The 20848-nt window shown below is 44.1% G+C and overlaps 1 protein-coding gene across 7 annotated transcripts in view; it reads right to left on the bottom strand.

Annotated features, from left to right (window-relative positions):
* The window catches only part of LOC146172867 (uncharacterized), a 206815-nt gene that overhangs the window by 138100 nt on the left and 47867 nt on the right, over positions 1-20848 (bottom strand). For all 7 annotated transcript variants that reach the window (XM_084583347.1, XM_084583348.1, XM_084583345.1 and 4 more), the window contains exons 6-16: positions 15985-16143; positions 15597-15765; positions 11106-11240; positions 9304-9363; positions 8907-8971; positions 7682-7934; positions 6822-6923; positions 5602-5648; positions 4931-4983; positions 3662-3735; positions 3061-3173 (exon numbers count right to left, since the gene is read on the bottom strand). In XM_084583347.1, coding sequence (XP_084439473.1) covers positions 3061-3173; positions 3662-3735; positions 4931-4983; positions 5602-5648; positions 6822-6923; positions 7682-7934; positions 8907-8971; positions 9304-9363; positions 11106-11240; positions 15597-15765; positions 15985-16143 — 1230 coding nt within the window. The remainder of the gene's footprint in view (positions 1-3060; positions 3174-3661; positions 3736-4930; positions 4984-5601; positions 5649-6821; positions 6924-7681; positions 7935-8906; positions 8972-9303; positions 9364-11105; positions 11241-15596; positions 15766-15984; positions 16144-20848) is intronic.

Genomic DNA, 20848 nt, shown 5'->3' on the forward strand with positions numbered 1-20848 from the left:
AACAAGCAACAGCTCAGGCTACATTGCAGACTGCATCATCTTTTAAACATTCTCTTGCAACGTTTGACAGCAAGAAAGCTAGCATGTACAGTGCTTGTGCCTCGGTTCCACTTGTAATTAGCATTGCAATTGACACATAAATGTTGCCGCATTTGAGGGATAAACAGCAAAGCAACTGTGGCAGCAAGCAACTTTCTTCTCAGCGCATTGAGAAAACTGACTTTAGCTTTACCAGTTCTTTAAGGTATCGCGCCAACATTTTTTCTGGATGCTCCAATTCATTCACAAGAATGGCAGTCATAAGTGTGCTTTCACACGAACACTGGGCAGCTTCACCTTCAGAAACATTCATAACAAAATTATGGGGAGCACTAAAGCTCTGCCCTTAAGGGTATGATGTGAAAGCGAAGGATACCAGCCCACATATAAAATCCCGCTTTAGCAAGCCGTATGCACATGCAAGCGTTGCCTAGGGTTAATGTGAATGCAAGGTTCCTGACAGGCTGATTCTGACATCACCCTCCCATATGAAAGATTTGGTTTGGAGGTTTAACATCCCGAAGCGACTCGGGCTATGGAGATGCCGTAGTGAAGAGCTCCAGAAATTTTTACCACCCTGGGTTCTTTAACGTGCACTGACATCACCACAGCATATGGGCGCCTAGGTTTTCACCTTCGCCGAAAAGTGGCTGCCAAGTCAGAGATTCGATACTGCCTCCTTGGACACAGTAGCCGAGCACCCCAACCCCTGCCCCAACCCGGCGGGCCCTCCCATAGAAAAGGAGAGGCCCTAATATAGATGCGACGTCAGGCAACCCTACATCCAGTCAGTGCTCAGCCACAAAAGCTGCCACCTACCGCCTGCCAGCATCGTGCTTGCGATTTTTCGCTCACAATGCCAATGCCGCCACCAGATTTTCGGTGAATGGAGCCATTAATACTATCGCATCAATTTCTGAGATGATGCCCTAATTATTAACTGTTCAAGTGCCATTTGTCATTTTGATTGAAAGTAAACATTTTTTTTGGCCTAAACGGAATGTCCAGGCATCACCAATCATATTGTTGGTTTTACAGAAAAGCGCCAATGGGTGGTTCTATACAAGTGCATACAAAATTTATCCCAAAGTGTCAATACAGTTAAACTAATATTAACACATCACGATCTGCGAGGTCAATGCTATATGGATTACGAAATCATTTTATGCTCTGAAGATGCAAATGACAAAAAACCTTGGCAGGAATAAAAAAGTGCCCTATTTGCATGACGAAGGATGCTAAATAGGGCCGGGATATTCAAAAAGGCCCACCATCTTGTCAGGGGCTCTGAAAATTATCTCGGCAGCGGCTCCGCATTCCTTCAGTGAAACGGTCACAGCTATCCCTTCCAGAAACAATGCTGAGTGGGATCGTGTACGTAGCAAGAATACAAGGACAAGTAGGAGGACGAGGTAGAAAGTAGGTACTTACTGGCAATTTCACGCAACACACTAAAAGTAAATGCAATGAATAGAAGGAGAACTGCAGCCGTCCACACAATGATGCTCGCCTATTGTTCGGCATTGTGTCAACCTCGATTTCTGCTGCAGCCGCCATGTGCTACCGTGTCACATACCATGCTGCTCCTTCTTAGTTTACGCCTGCTCGTTTTATGTTTAACATGCTTGCATACCACGGCTGGTTGTACGTAACAAGTGCCGAAAAGCAGCTTGTTTCAGCTCATTTCCCGCGGTCGTTGTCTTAACAAATGCAAATAACGATGCTACTGTAGATTAACTGATGAGAGAGGACAGAGCAGCTGCGTCTCACTTCACCTTTCTTGCCTGCTGTTCATTTCTGTCATAGCAAATATTCCTGTGAGTCAAACTTTCAAGCAGAAAAGCCAAGTCAGCAGCATTCTATCTATAAGTGAACTGCATTTGTGTATATTGTGTGTAATGATACTGTGCTCCTACGAGAAAATTCCAAGCAAACGCTCCAGTTCCTAGCAAGTTGTCAAGTCCGAGCGACTACATGCGCAATCTATATCACGAAACCGGTGCTCACTCAGTTGTATTACCTTGCTTTGTCTGCACTAAGCTCGAGCTTACATGTTCATGGTGTTCTCCCTGCCATCGGAGCAGCATAATATTACAGTCGTGTTGCCAATGTTCCCTTTCATCGCTGCTAAACTCTCTTGCACAAAGTGTCCTGGTCTCCTACCACGGGTTTTCACGGGACCCTGTCCTTCGCAGATTAATAATTGCCATGAAACGGGATGAAGCCGCTTTATTTCGGGTCTTTATACGCGTAGGCATGTACGCTGAAAGCATTTATAAAAAAACGACTTTGTGCCATGAGTGGTAAGTGATAAAGGATGCTTCGCGGTGGAGTGGTAGCCATGGTGTTTGCATTTGCGTGCGAAAAATTTCAGAGCTGACAACACTGTTACCATGATGGAGAGCGAACACCCTTCTTGATCAGCTCTCGACTCGACAGCGAGCACGAAGTGGCCTCACGCACGCTGGCGTTGAGGCCCACGGGCATGGCGAGTTTCCTCCGCATCACTGGTAACACTTCGGGATGGGAGCAACTGCACCATCCGTGCACGCTGTTTTTTTTTTTTGTTATATCTCATTTCCCCAGCCATCCACAGTGGCTATCTTGGCCAAGTTCCCTCTCGCTGGCCACTTATCTACGCTAACTATCGATCTGCAGCCCGTAGACTGAGTGATGAAGTTAAATCACACTGCTAGGAGAGAGATTGAGGACAATAAACGCACTTATGGCACTTATCATAGTTCTCGAGTCCGACAACACCGAAAGCTGGGGACTCTAGCGAAGGGCAAAAGTGACGATGGGGAAAAAGCAGCTGCAGCCATGTGTTTCTCATTCTTTTCATCCCTGGCAGCATTCCTCTACTTCTTCCCTCCTTTCTGCCATTGCCTTTCACTTTTGGCCGCTCCAATCGGTGACCTTGGATGAATTATGTCCATGCAAGAGCTCGGGATACGCTCCGTATAATGGCGCGTGTCATAAAAAGACAGATGACAAATGGCAATACAGACGCAGAAAACTCACATTGTGAGGTCGTTGCGGATCCCTCTGAGCGCAGCCAGCGAATGCCCCAGGAAAGTCCACAGCTCCGTGTGCCGGTGCTCCAGCACTGACCACTCCTCTCTGGTGGCTGAAACCTTAAAAGAAAAAAAAAAAAAGAGAAAAAGAGGAAACTGGGTGGGAGGCAGCAATGGGTGTAAAGCACGCAGAGATGAAACTATGCTTGCAGGCCACTTCATGTCTATCAGCTTCCAACCGCTACTCAAATAAGCTTGAAGAACCTTCATTTTGAACTTAACATGGATGCCTTTTAGAACATTCTTTTACAACTTAACTGCTCGCTCATTGTGCACAATTTAAAGGTGCATCTTTTATTGACAATATGAGCGTGCTCTATTGTACAACTGTGTGTTGCATTTCCGTGCGTTAAACATACGTTATTTGCCATCTGCAACATAAAACCCTTTTCCGCAGCAGCATAGAGCACTGTAGTACAAGCAGACAGAAAAGCTATACGTGAAAATCGAAAGGCTTTTAACTCAGCCGTAAACCTCCTCTAGTGTAAATGTTAACTACTCAGCAGTGCTAACCGTAATTTAACGACGGCACACTGAGCCTGCCTTACCTTTGCTTCCAGTTCCTTGATGACCTGTTCTTTTTTCTCCAATTCCTGCTGCAGCTTCGCCTGCAAAGCTTCAGCTAGAAGATTTCAAAAAAAAAGAATTTCATGACCAAGTCTCTAAGATGGTCTGGGTCCATAAGCCACATCGACAAGCAAGGCGTGTGTGTATAAAAAAATGTGGAGCAAAGTAGCCTCAAAAGGACTATCGCTTATGCCAGTCCTACTGATAAGAAGTTCATAAAGGATGGAGCAAGCTTAAGCACGAAGTTTTCATTGCCAATCTAAGACAAGAATTCACTCGACACATAGTCAGTGTAGTAATATGCCTAAGTATGGTACAACTACCTTTCTACCACCATTTTGAAGTTTAAGAATTAATTAATTAAGCCCTTTGGTTTAAGAAATCTGATATTCATATTATGAGTGTGCAAACGATGTTTTCCAAACTGAATCAAATACGAATAACGTAGCTTCCCTACCGAACCAAATACGAATCTAAACGTGATAGCAACGATTGCATAAGAATTGAATATTCGTAGTAACATTCACTTTGCTTACAAATAATTATACAATATTGAATATAGGATGAAATGTGAAAACGCCAGCAGCGAAGTCGTATTACAGTGTTAAGTTGTCAAGCTAAAGCATAGTTGGCAAGAAGACATTAACTTCACTGAGGCCATAACAAGAATTTGGTAAGTTACCTCTATGTAATCTAGTTAAATGCGCCGAAAATTGACTCTTTTCTTGACGATGAAAGGGAACAAACTAGAGCCACAGCTTAGGACATGAGGCAAGCATGTACTATCAGCAAAGGCATCAGAGATTGGGGGTCGTGGCACGCTCACTAAATTGCCGAAGTCTTGCCGCGTCCTCCAGTCCTAGAGGCCATGTATGCGCGTTATGAACGCTGCCACATGAATGGACTGCACAGCAAAACTGAAACCTTTGTCTCATGCATACCAATCACTGCAGGATGGTGATCGGAGAAAAATGCTACTGCAGGCCTTATTCGAATCTTGTGCCAATTATTTGAGAAGATCGTAACATAGTCCATTCCAATAATTCTCAAAATACGCTAGTAATTGATTCATTCAAGAAACCAGACACGAGAATATTCAATTCGCTATTCAAAATTTCTGAATACTTGCACGCTCCTAAATAACACTTTTTTCAAAACCCTGAACGACACGTAGGTTTTGAAAGCTATTACCGTGTTAAGTTCTTAATTTTGGCAGCATGAGCTCAAAACACAAGAGAAAGTTGACTCACCTCCCGCACTGGCCAGGTTCTCTTGGACAAGTGCTGTGATCCTTGGTGGAAGACTGCGTGTCGGTACCAAGCACAAGGTCACAAGATGTCGCAGAAACGTTCGCATGAAGCTGCACGCTTTGCTAAGCCAGACAAACACTTGTTTGCAACATAAAAGTGAAGTCAAGATGAAGGTTCAGTTATGCTCGTGAGCTAGGTTAAGAGACTCACTGCACAAGCCATTGTTTACAAGGAACCGAGCAGCTGTGCACAGTGCAAGTCCACTAAAACAAACGCTTGTTAATATAAAAGCGTCAACAAGTTTTAGATGACCATTTGCAATACAAAGCAAGATAATATTTTGCCTCAAAGTATAGTGACATAAAGTTAGTTTATGATCTCAGCGCACACCTACTATGATATCATCTTTGTGAAACAGCTCACTGCAGGTGAAAGGCTTGTTTCAATGACCTGTTGCATATGTCACAGCCAAGCCAAGTATAACATCAGGCAAGAAATGGTACAAATAGGTGGTGTGGAACGTCAGGAACGACGTGGTCCAGCAATATTTTAACAGCTCTTCTGGAAATTGACCCCAATGAGCTCAAAACAGCCCCATTTGACCCAGTTCAAGCACACCGACAAAAGGAAAGTACTAGTCTGGTGGAAGCCACTTCCCGGACAATGCTCACCTGCTGTGGCTCGATTGGCTGAGCAGGACAGAGTTCAACCTCCCTTCCTGCACAGTAAGAGAAAATATTAGAAAGTAAGTTTCATGGCGCAAAAGCAACTAAGGCCTAGAAAGATGAAAACAGAGGCCGAACCTGAAGCAATTCGTCCTCTCTTTAGCTCATAACCTGGTAAAAGAAAGCTGTACACTGCAACTGAAAATTACCACCATTAAACCCAAAAACCTCTATTTCATGCCCTTGTTCCTGTAACGAGCTTGAAAATTCTGCCACTTACGATAAAGACATTTCCGTTCCTAGAACTCCCTAGAATTGAAAATTCCCCATTTAAGCAAGTTCTACCCCAAAATTAACAGGAAAAAAAAGAAAAAAGAAAAAAAAAAGGAAAGTTGCTAAAATGAAACACTCAAATCAGGTGACCAGCAACTCACGATCAGGGCTAGGTGACCAAAACGTGGCGGTTGACAGGTACCAGACCACCGGGAACTGCGATTCTACAGTGTAGTCCCTAGCTCCTCATTACCTTCAAAATTGTCCAAATAAAACAGTCCTCCATCAAATTCGCCTATAAACCTTTCAGCAGTATTTACAAAAGGCACCAAGAAACAGTAGCAGCCGCATTTATGAATGTCAAAAACAAAAATGAAAAGGTACAGCCTTTGAAGCTAAGACTAAAAGGGGAGAAAAATACGCAATAAAAACAGCAGAACAACCATCCGACATGAGACCCCAGAAAAATCGCAGTTTCACCCACAATGACTGAATCCTGTTTAATAAAGGCAAAAAACTACTTTCACTGAAAATGGATGTTTTTGTCGGTACAAGCTGTACAGATGCAGTAGCTTCAAGCACAGTTTTCTGTTTACAGACATATGCAGCAAGATTGCACAAACCATCACTACATATGGTAATCCGCAAGTCCAAATGCATTCGATGTCATCATCAAAATCAAGAATCTAAATAGCGTAAAGTGGAGGGGGATATCTAAATGTTTGGCCCAAAATTTTTCGCCAATAAATTACAGTGAAACCTCACTATAGTCAAGAGGCAACAAATTGCAAAAGTAAAATTGACTGAGTTATTTTTTCTCGTCAGAGTTAGGACCACACGTCTCCTCTGCTCCTCCAATGTTCACAAGGAGGGTGAACAGTGTGACAGTGATGATATGCAATCAGCATCAACTAGTTAGACTCCCACACAAAACCGAAAAGTGCCTCGCTTACGTCTAGGTACCAGTGCTGAATGGCGGAGCAGTCCCAGGTAGGCAGTCTCGAGATGCCGCAAAATGGTAGGCGTGGCCTCTTCGCTGGACTCTGGGACGGCCGCTGTTGAAGGGTTGAGGAGGGGCAGCACAGAAAAAAAAGAGGGAGGGGGGGGGTGAGGTTTCGTACATCTACAGTAGCTCCCACTAAAGCAAAGTCATCCGTGTAGCACTAAAGGAGGGAAAGAAATACAAATAAAATAGTTCTATGCAAGGAATTGCACCCTCCCCACAAGATATCTTTTCCTCTTACAGCCTTTATAGATTTCTTATAGCCTCAGTCATTTCAGAACATTAAACTTATCTTCCGTTGCTTTGAGATACAGTTTTGAAAACGAAGTGAAAAAAATTTAAACAAATGCATGGTTTTAAGCAGGACAACACATATGTGCTATTTTCATTCACTGCTTGTATGCTCTTCAAGAGTTGGGCGATATGCTATTTACTGCAATTTTCTTTCTGAAAGGGCACTTCATAGACTGCTTTCATGTAACATTTATTTAGACCCACCTAACACGCTCATTTTTTTTTTTAGAGTCACTTCTGTTAAGACACACTCAATAAATTTTCTCATGCCTTCAAACTTGTGTTGGAGCGAATCTGTATTTAGTTGATTCCAAATTGACATTGCCTTCTACGGTGTGCACAATACATTTTTTGATTAATTTTGTGTGCTTGCTTCTTTGATCGTTACTCTGCTTGTTCGACTATTTGGTGTCCTATTTGCTTGTCTGCTCTCTTTCCTTCTCCCCCCATTCTTTTGGTGGTCTAACTGGTGTTCATTCTGCTCGTTACTCTTTTTTCTGTCAGATGCACACTCACCGGTGTGCTGGTACACTGAAGGTCCAAGGCACTCAGCGACAGCTCGTCACAAATGGGCCTTGGAGAGCAGTCGCCGGGAAAGAAGACGCTTGCCGGAGAAATGGAGCGGCTGTTGAAAACGCCCTCATCGCTGTCCAAGTTGGCCTCGGCGGAGGTCATGGTCGCAGAGTCACTTTCAACAGTGTCACCTTTGACAGCGTCATAGTAGTCGCTGCCATGCAACAAGCTTCGCTCAAACAGCAACTCCTTGAGCCTGCGGAACAACACAGGGTCAAAATGAAAGGCCAAGGGTCAAAAGGTCACAGGACTGAACCCCAGCCACACCGCATCCGTAATCCAACAGAACCAAATACAAGTGCACTCTGTGCCCCACGACATCGCACAGGTGGTCGAAATTAACCTGGAGTCGCCCACTACGCAATGTCGGTTGCATCTTCAGCACAGCCTAAGCTGCATATTTTACACTGTGCCATTACCAGCAAGCCCATGTGATTCTGTGACTAAATCAACTGGGGAATGAAGCCAATGAACGGAGAGAAGCTAAACAAGAACACTGACTGCCCGTACGCACAACTTCCAGGCCAAAATTCCACAATGGTGTACTTCAAAAATCTTTATTACACGGAAATACAAGCAGGCCGCGGAGGATCGTGTCACTGATATTTGTGCTCGAAACAAACACTGGCATTGGCACTAAGCACAACTATTGAAAGGGCCCCTGATGATAGCGATCCTGGTGTCAGTTTACTTAGAAAAGTATAAAAGGCCGTGTTTGCCACACAGACTGCCAATCCAAGCACCTGAGTGACGGTCACTTGAAATAGAAGTGGCACAGTGCAGCGATGATGCGAGAAGAAAAAAAAAAAAAAAGAAAAGGCCGGACAGCAAGATCCTTTGCATACATATTGTTTATAATAAAAAATACATAAGTGGTGAAGTAAAAGATCACACAACTAAATGCACAGAAGTGCCCTACGCGACAGCGAAGATTGTCTGCTGCCAAAACACCGTCAAAGTAAGAGTTTACAATAAAGCAGTGCGAGACAAAATGACTGCTTACAGTGAGACAATAGAGAAGGAGCATTGTTTTAGGTGTCTGGAAAGAACTGATGTGACAACCAAATTATGCAAGACTACAGAATACTATGCAGACTATGCAGACTACTGACACGAGAAGAATGCAGAAGAGATCTGACCGCACAAGAAGAGAAGAGGACATGCTCACCTGAAGTTCGCATCTCGCTCTTGCCGCAGCTCATCCTCTGTGTCCTTCCATGTTTGCTTGAGGGACTGAAGAGGAAACGACAAGGTCAAAGGATGCAACTGATCGCCACATCAAAACAAGCTTCCCGAGAAAAAAAAAAAAAAGAAAGAAAGCAGATTTCCTTAATGTGCTGCTAATTAGACCAGCTAGGCCTAGCATCCAAGGTAAAATTTTTGAAGGCAATAATGCGCAGAAAGTATACACTAGAGCGATGCAGCAGAAGATGCCCCGCATCTGTGGAACCATTCTGTCACAAAAAATGCTGTGGCCTCAAGAGTTCGCAATGAGGCTGCTTTCAAGAAACACTTGCGGAAAGAAGGAGAAAAAGAAAGCAAGTAAAACGCAACGCGCACCGTACCTCGACAGTACTGGTCAGCTCCTTAACCACTGCAGTGCTCTCGTTAAGCCTGCTGGCCTCCTGGACAACAAGCAGGGAGACAACAGTTGACATACGTGACACACACTACTCAGGAACATGCCCACCGCACGGCAACAAAAAAAGAAAAAAAAAAAGACCAAGTATCAAAATAAACGGCTTTTCAGAATGCAATGACCAGTGCAAAAGGCATTTTTAAAAGGCAGAGATGCCGGCAACAAGTGCATTTGCCCAGTTTCTGACTCGGGAAGCTTTTGCACCAGTCCCTTAATTGTGCACCGGTCCTTGCAAATCTTAAAATTATTGCTAACGAGTTAGCCTCTCGCAGTTAGTACACTGCTCAAAATCTCTCAACTCTTTTCGGAAAAGAGTTCACTAACTTATGCATGTAAATATGGCACTGCCCACACGGACATAAAATATGCTGCAAGGCTTACAACAAAACAGTTGCACAAACATCCAAAAATAAAATCTCGCATATTTCATAGAGCACCATAATAATAATTGGTTCACAGGAGTATCTGTCCCACTTGTTCTGTGGACACTTGAACCGCATCTTAAGGGAAGGGAGAAAGGTGGGAGTAAAAGTGGATAGAAAGAGGTGCAGTTATGGAGGGCTCCGGAGGAATTTCGACCACCTGATGATCTTTAGCATGCACTGACATCGCACAGCACGCAGGCGCCTCTTTGTTTCGCCTTCCCCGAAACGCAGCCACCGACGGTCTGGACACCGCAACCTGTAATCTAAGACTTTGCCAATATTTAAAACACCAGGTTGGATTTACGCGATAGCGCAAGGGCCCCGGCATCACCAATGCTTGCGACAAAGTTTATTGCCCAATTATCCAATGAAGCCTAAGAAAGTCCAAATAGTTAAAGGAAAGGCCCAACAAGTGGCAAGGTTCCTGTGACGCAGATAAACAAGAATGTGAAAAAAAAAAGGCCAACAAGGCTCACTGGTTCAGGAATGCTAGAAGGAGACCTACTAAATATGTTGTGGTCTCCGACTTAGTCCTATGCCTTGAGGCATACACTAATGTCAATGCCAATTACGAGTATGCTAATTAGTAGTTAGTAATGACATACAAAGCTACCTACACTGCCATCAAAAGCAAATGCCACAGTGAATAAAGAAAAAAAGAAAGCAACATACAACCCGAGGCAAGTCATTGAGTCAATAGCATGATACGCAAGTGGCAATGAAAGACAAACGGGAAAGGTGATGACTGCCTGTTTCTAAGCTGTGTGCAGAGCATTGCAGTAGCCGTGAAAGTCCCACTTTATGTTCTTGGTGGGGGGAGGGGGTAAGATCAGAGTTGTTCTTACCTCCCAGTGGTTTGAAATGCTGGGGATGCATCATGAAGCCACACAGTGTAAACAAGAAGCAGACACCTCTAAACTTGTGACAAAAGGCACACTTTTGCATCAGCTGTACGGAGAGTTAAAAAGCAGACAGCTGCACAGACACTGGATGCCTCATTTTATCTCACATCCAACAAGTCGGCAAATCCAGAGGTCGCCTTACCGCGCTCATTAGCGAAACTGCCACTGCGAGATAAGTGCCTTCACCATACTCTCAATTTTAGCTCCCCTTATCAAGAGGGTATATAAAGTAAACGCTTCGATACAGAACCTCACAATGCAAAGTAATACCAATGCTGCACTGACATTCGTAGCTGATTTCTCGGAAAGCACGACCTGCACAGTTTAAAGCAATGTGCTCCAACTATTAAAGGTGTCATGCTCTATTAACTAAAAACTTTCCGCTTGATAACGATGCGTACCCGCGAGAGATGTGCCTCAAGGTCCTGGTTCCGCGCTTCCAGCTCGCGCAGGTGTTGGCGGTGCTGGCTTGCCAACAGGACGGCCCTCTTCTCACTGTCCTGGCACTTGGTGAGCCGCTCATTCAAGCTGTCCACCTGGGTACCGGATGACGACGACAGCCAGCAATGAGAACGACTCATATTATCATCAGCAATGGCACCAGTCTGCTCATTCTCATCAACTCATCATCATGAGCTCGTCCTTATAGCGAACTAAGCCACACTGCTTATGTGGTTCTAGCAATCAGGTCATCATCACCATCATCATGACAAGTGCAGTTCTTTCACTATAAAGGCTGTGGAGGGGTATGTCAGTTGTGTCAGCGCTGTACGTCTCGCCTTTATCTCTCGTCCTTGTCTAGCTTGCACTGTTCTGCCTCGAGACCCTCAATTACACTTCCCTTACGTTCATCTCACCATGACACTCTAAAAGACAGTGTTCTTTGCGAGTACATCCAGCAGTACACCCGATTATGCCCAGCACATTCCCAGCAAAAGAACAAAAAAAAAAAAAAGAAGTGACTTTGCACAGCTTTCCTTTCATGCGACCTGCTATTTAAAGGCTGTTCACGAAAAAGAAAACTATGTCAAAACGAAGCAACAAAGGGTACACACTGAGTCCAGCAACAAAGCAGAGTGCCTGAGCTCTGAACAAACCAAGCCCCCCTTTGTTTTGTCCTCTGAATAAAGCCAAAGTATAACTCCAAAACTACATTATCAATTATTAACAAATCAGTTCAGTTCAGTTCAGCCGTTCAGTCTATGAGTCCAGTCTATGAGTCCAATAAGCGAACAGTCTATGAGTCCAAGGCAAACGTTGGGGATTTTTTGTTTCATATGTTGTTGGTACTGACAAGGATTTAATTAGTCTTAAGGTGAATATCTGGATAAAGATATTAAATGCAAGTTCAGTTCAGTCGTTCAGTCGTGTCCGACTCTTCGTGACCCTATGGACCATGTCACGCCACGCTTTCCGGTCTCTCATTATCTTCCTAACATCACATAACTTTATCTGCAGTGCCTCGAGGATGCCATCTAACCATCGCGTTCGCTGCCTACCCCTTCTCTGGCGACCCTCAACCTTTCCCAACATCAAATCTTTCTCCAGCGACTCCTCTCTTCTCATCAGATGACCAAAGTAGCTGAGCCTTAACTTTAGAATTTGACCCTCCAATGAGCAGTCAGGGTTTATGGTCAACAATATCGACTGATTTGATCTTCTGGCAGTCCAAGGAACTCTCAAGAGTCTTCGCCAGCACCACAATTCAAACGCGTCAATTCTTTGACGGTCAGCCTTTTTCACAGTCCAACTCTCGCATCCATACATCACAACTGGAAAGACCATAGCACGAGTTATACGGATCTTGGTTGCCAGACTAATGTCTCTGCTCTTTACTAGGCGGTCAAGGCTAACCATTGCTCTCTCTCCCAGAAGCAGGCGTCTCCTAATTTCATGGCTGCAGTCTCCTTCCGAGGTAATCTTGGAGCCCAAGAAGAGAAAATCTGTCACAGCTTCCACTTCTTGTCCCTTGATGCTCCAGGACTTGATAGGGCAAGACGCCATGATCTTTGTCTTTTTAATGTTCAGTTTAAGCCCAAACTTCTCACTCTCTTCTTGTACGCGCATCAGAAGTCTCTTGAGTTCCGCTTCACTTTCTGCCATTAAAGTGGTATCATCCTCATATCTAAGGTTGTTGATACGTCTTCCAGCAATCTTCACTCCAGCTGAAGACTCGTCCAGACCAGCCTTCCTCATGATGCACTCTGCATATAGGTTAAATAGGCAGGGCGACAGTATGCAGCCTTGCCTCACTCCTTTCTCAATTGGAAACCAATCAGTAAGACCATGCCCAGTTCTGACTGTGGCCTCTTGCCCTTCATACAGGTTCCTGAGGAGACAGATGAGGTGAATTGGAACTCCCATCACTTGGAGAGCTTGCCACAATCTGCTGTGATCTACGCAGTCAAACGCTTTCGCATAATCAATAAAGCAGAAGTAGATGGGTTTCTGGAACTCTCTTGCTTTTTCCATGATCCAGCGAAGGTTGGCAACTTGGTCTCTAGTTCCTCTGCCCTTGCGAAACCCAGCTTGCACGTCCGGAAGCTCCCGATCCACATACTGCTGCAGCCTACCTTGGAGGATTTTCAACATCACCTTGCTAGCATGTGAAATAAGCGCGATCGTGCGGTAGTTGGAACAATCTTTGGCACTGCCTTTCTTTGGAATGGGGATGTAAACTGACCTCCTCCAATCCTGCGGCCACTGCAGGGTTGTCCAAATCTTCTGACATAATGTATGCAGAATGTTAACAGCGTCATGGTTGAGGTTTTGAAGCAACTCAGCTGGAATGCTATCAATTCCGCTAGCTTTGTTCTTAGCAAGGCTGGCTAAGGCCCATTCAACTTCTCTCTTCAGGATGCCCGGCTCAAGATCAGTAATCACAACCATCTTATGTTGGGTTTGCACATTCGGGTCCTTTTTGTACAGTTCTGCTGTGTATTCCTGCCACCTCTTTTTTATCTCTGAAGATTCAGTGAGGTCTTTGCCATGTTTGTCCTTTATCACGCCCAGCTTAGCACAGAAGCTTCCTTTGACATCTTTGATTGTCTTATACAGAGCTCTTGTGTTCCTTAATTGGCTGTTGTCCTCAACTGCTTGGCACTGTATGTTCAGGAAGGCATTCTTATCTCTCCTTGCTATTTTCTGAAAATCCGCATTGAGAACCTTGTATCTTTCTCTTACAAATAGGAACCCAATTTAAACCAAACTACTGAACCCCTCAAGTGTACCACAACTCCAACCTCACATGAATCCTAGTTATGGAATCAATTTAAGAAATGTCTGGCATTTATCTTTAGTTAAACCGAATATGTCACGATAACTCCCTCCGGCTCCATGGAGTAGCTCTGGCCAGAGTTGTGGAAGTAATGTGCAAAATGTAAATATACTAGCGTTGTAAATGTGGACAATCTGTATAAATGCAAATATATATTACTAGTTATCAGACTGTGTTAAGACTTTAATTTTGTGCCAGTTTATTAGCAATCTCATTTTCTACAGGCTTCATCCTTTCGAAAAGGTTTAGCTTCCCGTTTTAGGACAGCGTTTGGAGCAATGGAGCAAAACATATGCTGTACTGTATGTCGCAGTAAAGAACATAATATTGTAGTTTCTGTAGATACACTGCCTTAAGTGAGCTTAAATTCGTCTTGCTAAATGAATTCACGAAACTATTATGCAATTTGGTATCATACTGATGGTAAGAATTTTCGAACAGCTAATAAACAAGACCCATCTCTACTTCATCTGTGCACACATGCAGCCAATCGTCCTGTACTATCGTATTAGCCAAGAAAATAACCACTACAGTGTCAATAGTGTAATGGGCAGTCACGAGATAGCGCCATGTATTTGTTGGTGCGCCGTCGCAGTTTCACCTTTTGAAAGACCAATCGTGTTTTTCTTCCTCTCGTTTTTTTTTTTTTTTTGCTCTGTATTATTAAACAAAATGGCAGCTTGACAGTTGTATGTCATTTCGTTGGCTTCGTGCCAAATCCACTCAATCCGCGACTCCAAAGAACCTGGTAACCCTGCGTACTCAACAAAACCATCATATAGAAATTTATTTCTCATGAGTGCGCATTTTTTAAAAAGGGCAGGTGTGTTTTGTCAATTCCTAAAATAGCTCAGTCCAGATGCTGGTCTGTCCATGTGCTCTGCGAAAAATTATATGCTCAGGCGATGTTCAAATAAACAGTAGGCAAGCAGATTCTTCGAGTGCTCTTTGTGGGAAATTCTAAAGCACATCAAGTTTTAAACATGACAACAGGGCCGGCGAAGTAAAGGGAGGTTTATAGGGGCCCTCCTAAGTTTTTTGAACCAGGCCCTGCAAGTAAACCTTGCTCCAGCAAGCCCCAACCAACACTGCCTTTCAGCAAGAGTTCTCAAATTGGGCTCTGTTGAGACCTCAATTTCCTGTGTGACTCAAACTTTTAACCAAGTTTTCCTTACTCACTTTAGAGAGAAACTGTGATCTTATTGCACTCCTGACCGTGCGCATCTCTACTGATATGTTCCAAATTACTTTATTTAGTGACCAATCAAACCAAAAAGGCTAATACTGTTCTCACTCCACAGATTAAGAAGTGCTTGGGACTGGGCCAGTTTGAGTTGCACTTAACCATTTGCGTCATCCTCTCAACCTTATTTTTACAAATGCAAGCAGCGCACGTCTTCCTCAGAGTTCACTGTACAGCCAGTTATTATCGACTGAATCTGGACATTCCTTGAGAAGCTACGTGTGTGTGTGCGGACGTTTTCTCTTCACGAAAGCATGTCAAGCCATGAAGCCGTACAGGTTTCGACTGCCCCCCCCCCCCCCCCCCTCTCCCCTTGAAAGCTGTGGAGGGGCTTCCTCAAGGCCAGAAAAACACTGAGCACTCTGCACTTACTTGAGCGTTGCGCTCCTCCAGCTGGTCCTCCAACGCTGCTTTGGCAGCCCTGGCCTGGGACAGAAGCTGCTCCGCCTGCCGGCAGGTGGCACTGGTCACCACCAGGCTTGCCTTGGTCTCCTCCAGCTCCGAGCAAGCCCGCTTCAAGGACTCCATCTCCTGGCACAGGCTGCAAGCAGGAAACGAGGCTTCCTTTCTTTTTTTTTTTTTTAAGAAGACCAACAAAATAGCACAAACTCTCAAGTTGTAAGACGTGCAAACAAGTGCACTGGACTAGAACACCTCACCGCCATCTCGAGTCACATTTTCTTGACATGCTCCCCGTATACTGACACTATGCGATAACGACACTGTTTCCCCCACTGACGAGCCAGTGACCAAGCAGCACCTGCGGACGCGTTCCACCAGGTCCTTGTTTGTGGCCGCAAGTGCCTGGTGGGCTTCATCCAGCTGCGACCACTGGCGCATGGCGTCCTCCTTCTGCTTCATCAGCCGCTGGATGGTGTGCTGGTATTGGGCACGCTCCGCCTCATACTGGGCCACATCCCTGGAACGAGGCGCCAATGGAAAGCACGTGCGTCGGCCACAGACACCACTTCTTAGTTCGAGTGCACGTCGGTACATTAGGCATAATAATGGAACCAAGCCGACTACTTTGTACAGTATGGTATTTAATGCTCTGCCCATACAGACCAGTGCTTTAGACAACACAAACACAAACTATGCGTTCCGAAGCGAACTAAGCTTGCAATGATGCAAGTAACATATATGCAGTATAAACTGCAACATCTGTACTGTCAAGCACAGACTTTACTGATAGAAACGAAAAGATTGAAAGCTCAATATGAGAGTCTGGAGGTTTTTCCTTTATGTTGAACAATGCGCCAGAAACAAGTGCAAGAAAGATTATTATGCAGAACACAACATGAACTAGAACAAGAATCCAATGCAAAATTCAGTGCCAATATGAAGATTTAATAAACAATACACTGCTATCAACAGTTACAAGAAAACAAAGACTCCTTGATACAATCCAGCTTACCGTATTTCCCAGTGTATAAGGCACATTTTTATAAAAATTTTGTTAGTGCGCCTTATATGCATTTCTTCTTTTCGCTCTGTGCAATATTCACCATCAACAACCTGACTAGGTCCACTGCAGAGTAAAGGCCTCACCCATATTCCTCCACATCCTGTGCCACTCCAAGGCGCACATTATATTTTTAAAAAGGGACTGTAGCGATTTCCGTGACTATGAAACTTATGGTTGTCTCACAGGCCCTAAGCATTAGTAAAAGAAATGCCAAAAGATGACGACATCCGAGCTCCCTGCCAGTCCATGCGGCCATGACAAGCTACTAGTACAAGCCGACCCACTTTTTCAGTCACCATTTGCAACATTGTTTTCCACTTCCTGCATGTACTGAGCCACGTGCGCCCGAGCGGTAGTAGTAGTAGTAGGAGAAACATTCATTTTGAAAAACAAAGGAGTTGTCAAAGGCATGGCAGCGGGCTGAGGGTGTCTCACAACAGTGCTACCACCAGGAACCGGGAAACTGTTAGAGCGTTACCTCTACTCCGTTCATTTGTGAGTTTTGTGTTATTCCGCATTATTCTTGTACCTAGTACCACATGCGTTCTACAGATGGCGCCACATATTCGTGTGCCGAATGTTGTTTTATCTCACGCTGCTGTGCAGAAAATATTGCCGGATTTGTCGCAGTGCCCAGGCACGGGAGCACTATGCTATTCCCGCAGCCAATCACGCCTCGTGTAAAACTGCAACACACTCTCGCACTGTACAGTAAACATTGCCGTCTACATCCAGTTTCAACTGCAAAACACTCTCGTGGTACACACTGAACATACTGTCATCTTCATGAAATTCCATCTGCACAGCTATATCATTTAACCTGGGTAAATATGCCATACAGATACACCATCTCAATGAATACATAGGCCTGAGTGCTGCTTCTTTTCTTCTGTCATTTCGCGTGACCAGTTTTTTCACAGGCACGGAGCACTTCACGATGGTTGCGCAAGAATGTATAGTCAAGCCCACTTATAATGTTATTGAAGTGCCATGGAATTATCATTTTTATATCCGATAATTGTTATAACTGGGTTAAGCCGAAAAAAAAAAAAAGAACATTATAAACTACACATTTAATGAGGACGAGGTAGCTTACACTTTTTATTTCGTGGCAGGAAGAAACCCGTAATCCGTAAGCGCTGTCTGTTTCACAGCAATCTGGCAGAAGTCCCGAAACGTCGCCGTCACTACCACTCACTGCAGACCATAGTTCAGTCATCGCTATGTCAGCAAAAGCTTCGCAACCTTCCACGTCGCTGGCATCCCCAGCAAAGCCTGCCTTTCTGAAGCAGTTCATGATGGTGGAGGAGCTTACTTCTGCCTATGCTCCAAAAATAAATTGCACTGCCGTCAGGAGCGAGATCTTCAAGTCTGGCGCTGGTCAGATTTCTCTGACAGAAATGTCGAGGTTCAGCGCGAGCCTGCTCAAAACACGTCGGCAATAAAATACGGGAGGATAGTGCAGTGCACCACGGTCAGCTCACCTTCAGAATGAACTGCTCCACCATGCAGAGGCAGAGAGGGCACGAGTTTCCAGGCCACGGGCGGTCTTGAGGGGGAGAACTCAAAGCTCTCCCTCAGAACGGCCATGACTACGCCCAATGCCTTCCCTCTCCTCTGTGTGAGGAAGCACTCCATCCTCCCCTGCCTCTCCTTGACATGTAAGCTTTCCCGGCGCATGCGACGAATGATTTCTTTTTTTATTATAATCGCTGCATCTGTGTTGCCAGTGTTTCCGCAAATGCGAGCGCGATTTGTGGTCACCGCATTTCCGCGTTTTTGCTGACTATTAATGATTATATATATTTAACTGATACTATAATATAACACCATTGTGATAAGCGGTATATTTTATCATAGGAACGAGTCTCCCATAGACTGAGTCACTTTGGGACGTTAAACCTCACACACCACAGGGCACATGGCAAAACTAAAAGTGAAGCGGCCGCCCATTGTTATATCCGATATACTATTGTTAAAACCAGTATTGTTATAAGTGGATTTGACTGTATATTCAACTCCCATTGCTCTAAGTGGGTAGATTGAGGTGCAAGGGCGCATCTTATATACCAAATTTTTGTTGAAAGCCTCTAAATATGAGGGATGCATCTTATGCACTGGAAAATACAGCAAAACATGATTCTGGGCTAGTTCTTGATGCATACGTGGAACGAAGACAGCGCAGAAAAGGATAACCACAGAAGAGGACACAACACAAAGAACGCAATCTTTGTGCCTTGTTTTCTTTAGTGGTTGTCCTTTTTTTTTTTGCTCTGTCTTCGTTCTAAGTACAGAAAATATGGTAATACATTTGTCAGTGTAATACTTTTTTTTTTTATTAGACCCAGCCAACACACCATAAAGGTAATGCATTTTCATCTGCCTAATAGTATGATCATATTTTCACGTGGGTTTGGATAATATGATTGCACACATGTATAAATAAAGTCACATGGTCCCAAATTTCGCTTCAAGAGGCAGCAACAAAGTCCTAGCAGGAGACGACAGTAGCCACAGCTATGGTAATACAGTAAAACCTCGTTACAAGAGACACTCAAGGGACCTGAAAAACATGTCTATTGTAAGCAAGGTCTCTTGTAACCAAAAATTCTAAAATCACTGTGTTGATCAGTTTACTGCACATCAGTATATAAATGAATTCACATGCATTAACAGGAAATTGTTCAGGAAAGCTTAAGGAAGTTATTAATACTAGTATATGTATTTTTGTGAGTGCAGAGTGTATTGCTTCCCAAATTCTAGAGGTAAAGCACTTCACTTTGCAATCCTTCCTGTTGCTCTAATACCTTTGAGGCACTCTTACATGCTCGTCACCCTCAGATGCTTACAGGCTTGTCACCCTCAGATGATTCACAAAGAGAAAGACATCAGGATTTTAAGCTTTCATCTTGTGATCAAATTTTTATAGTGAGGAGTTAAAAATGCTGGATGTCATTCATGCATTTTGATTTGCTTCGTAGGTAACAGTAAAGTGATGCCGTTTTGACTTTCCAATCATGGAGAAGCACTCCTCAATTCCTGACATACACAACAAAAAGGATACTGATATGGGACAGAATTTAGCTAAGGGAATCTGAAGTGCATCATGTGCGAGTTGGTACGTTCCAGATGCATTGCATGAGCACACCGAGGTTGTGTCTCTTCATGGACATGTCTCTTGTATGCAATGTTGTTAACATAGCAGACATAGGAAAACCAACCAAACCATTTTCAAATGTCTCTTATAACCGAGTGTCTCTTGTAACGAGATTTAACTGTACTCGGCGCCTATTGTAGGTGTGTGTTGTGATCTTCGATACAAATCCTATTTACTTGTGTAATTATACCCACTCTCTCCTCCTCCACTTTTGTTATTGAGATGTTGCCTTTCTAAGGCATCGCTTAGTTTCACGCCATTGTCGCAGCCCGCCGTGCATACTTTGGCAACGTGTTAAGATGCTGTGCGCCATAACATCCGTGTGCAGCAATGCTCTCAGTTAAAGTCTGCTGAGTGCGCAATTTTAGGCCGCAGCTGTGTCACAGGATGCAGAGCTAAGCAATGAGATGAAACTGTGACACGTTTCTACAAGTTTCAAAACAGCTTGCTTCTGGATATCGAAACACCAAAAAGTTCTACGGAAAGTGACTCATTTCAAAGTGCTGTAATAAAGGTAAGTTTTCTGCAAAGTAAGCTTAATCTGCAATGTTTTGGAGGCTGTTTCGAATAAGACTGTTTCTGGACACTACATTTTTATTTCCGATGGCCGCGATAATCATATCAATAAGATCCCACTGTACTCAATGAGCTGTGTGCCTTATAGGCAATAGTAATGGACGATACTACTGTTTTCAAAAGAAATGATAGCTTCACATTTCACGAACAGCACATTTTAAAAGTAGCAACGGAAGCGGGGATCAAATTCAACGTCACAATTCAACAAGAATGCCAGTGTTCGACAAATATACAGTCTTGGTCAAATGTCCTCAGGCCAAAAGATTTTAGTCTCAGCCGCAAAATGAAGCCGTCACCATGCCATCAAAGACTAAAGGGGTGCGAAATGCTATGGCACATTTTCTTGCTGTGATAAGGAATCACTTTCTAACTTGTTAAATGCCATTTGGCCTTTAATGATGGCGTGACGGCTCCATTTTGTGGTTG

Source organism: Amblyomma maculatum, chromosome 11, assembly GCF_055883805.1.
Source record: "Amblyomma maculatum isolate TAMU_Amacu chromosome 11, ASM5588380v1, whole genome shotgun sequence".
Taxonomy (NCBI): domain Eukaryota; kingdom Metazoa; phylum Arthropoda; class Arachnida; order Ixodida; family Ixodidae; genus Amblyomma; species Amblyomma maculatum.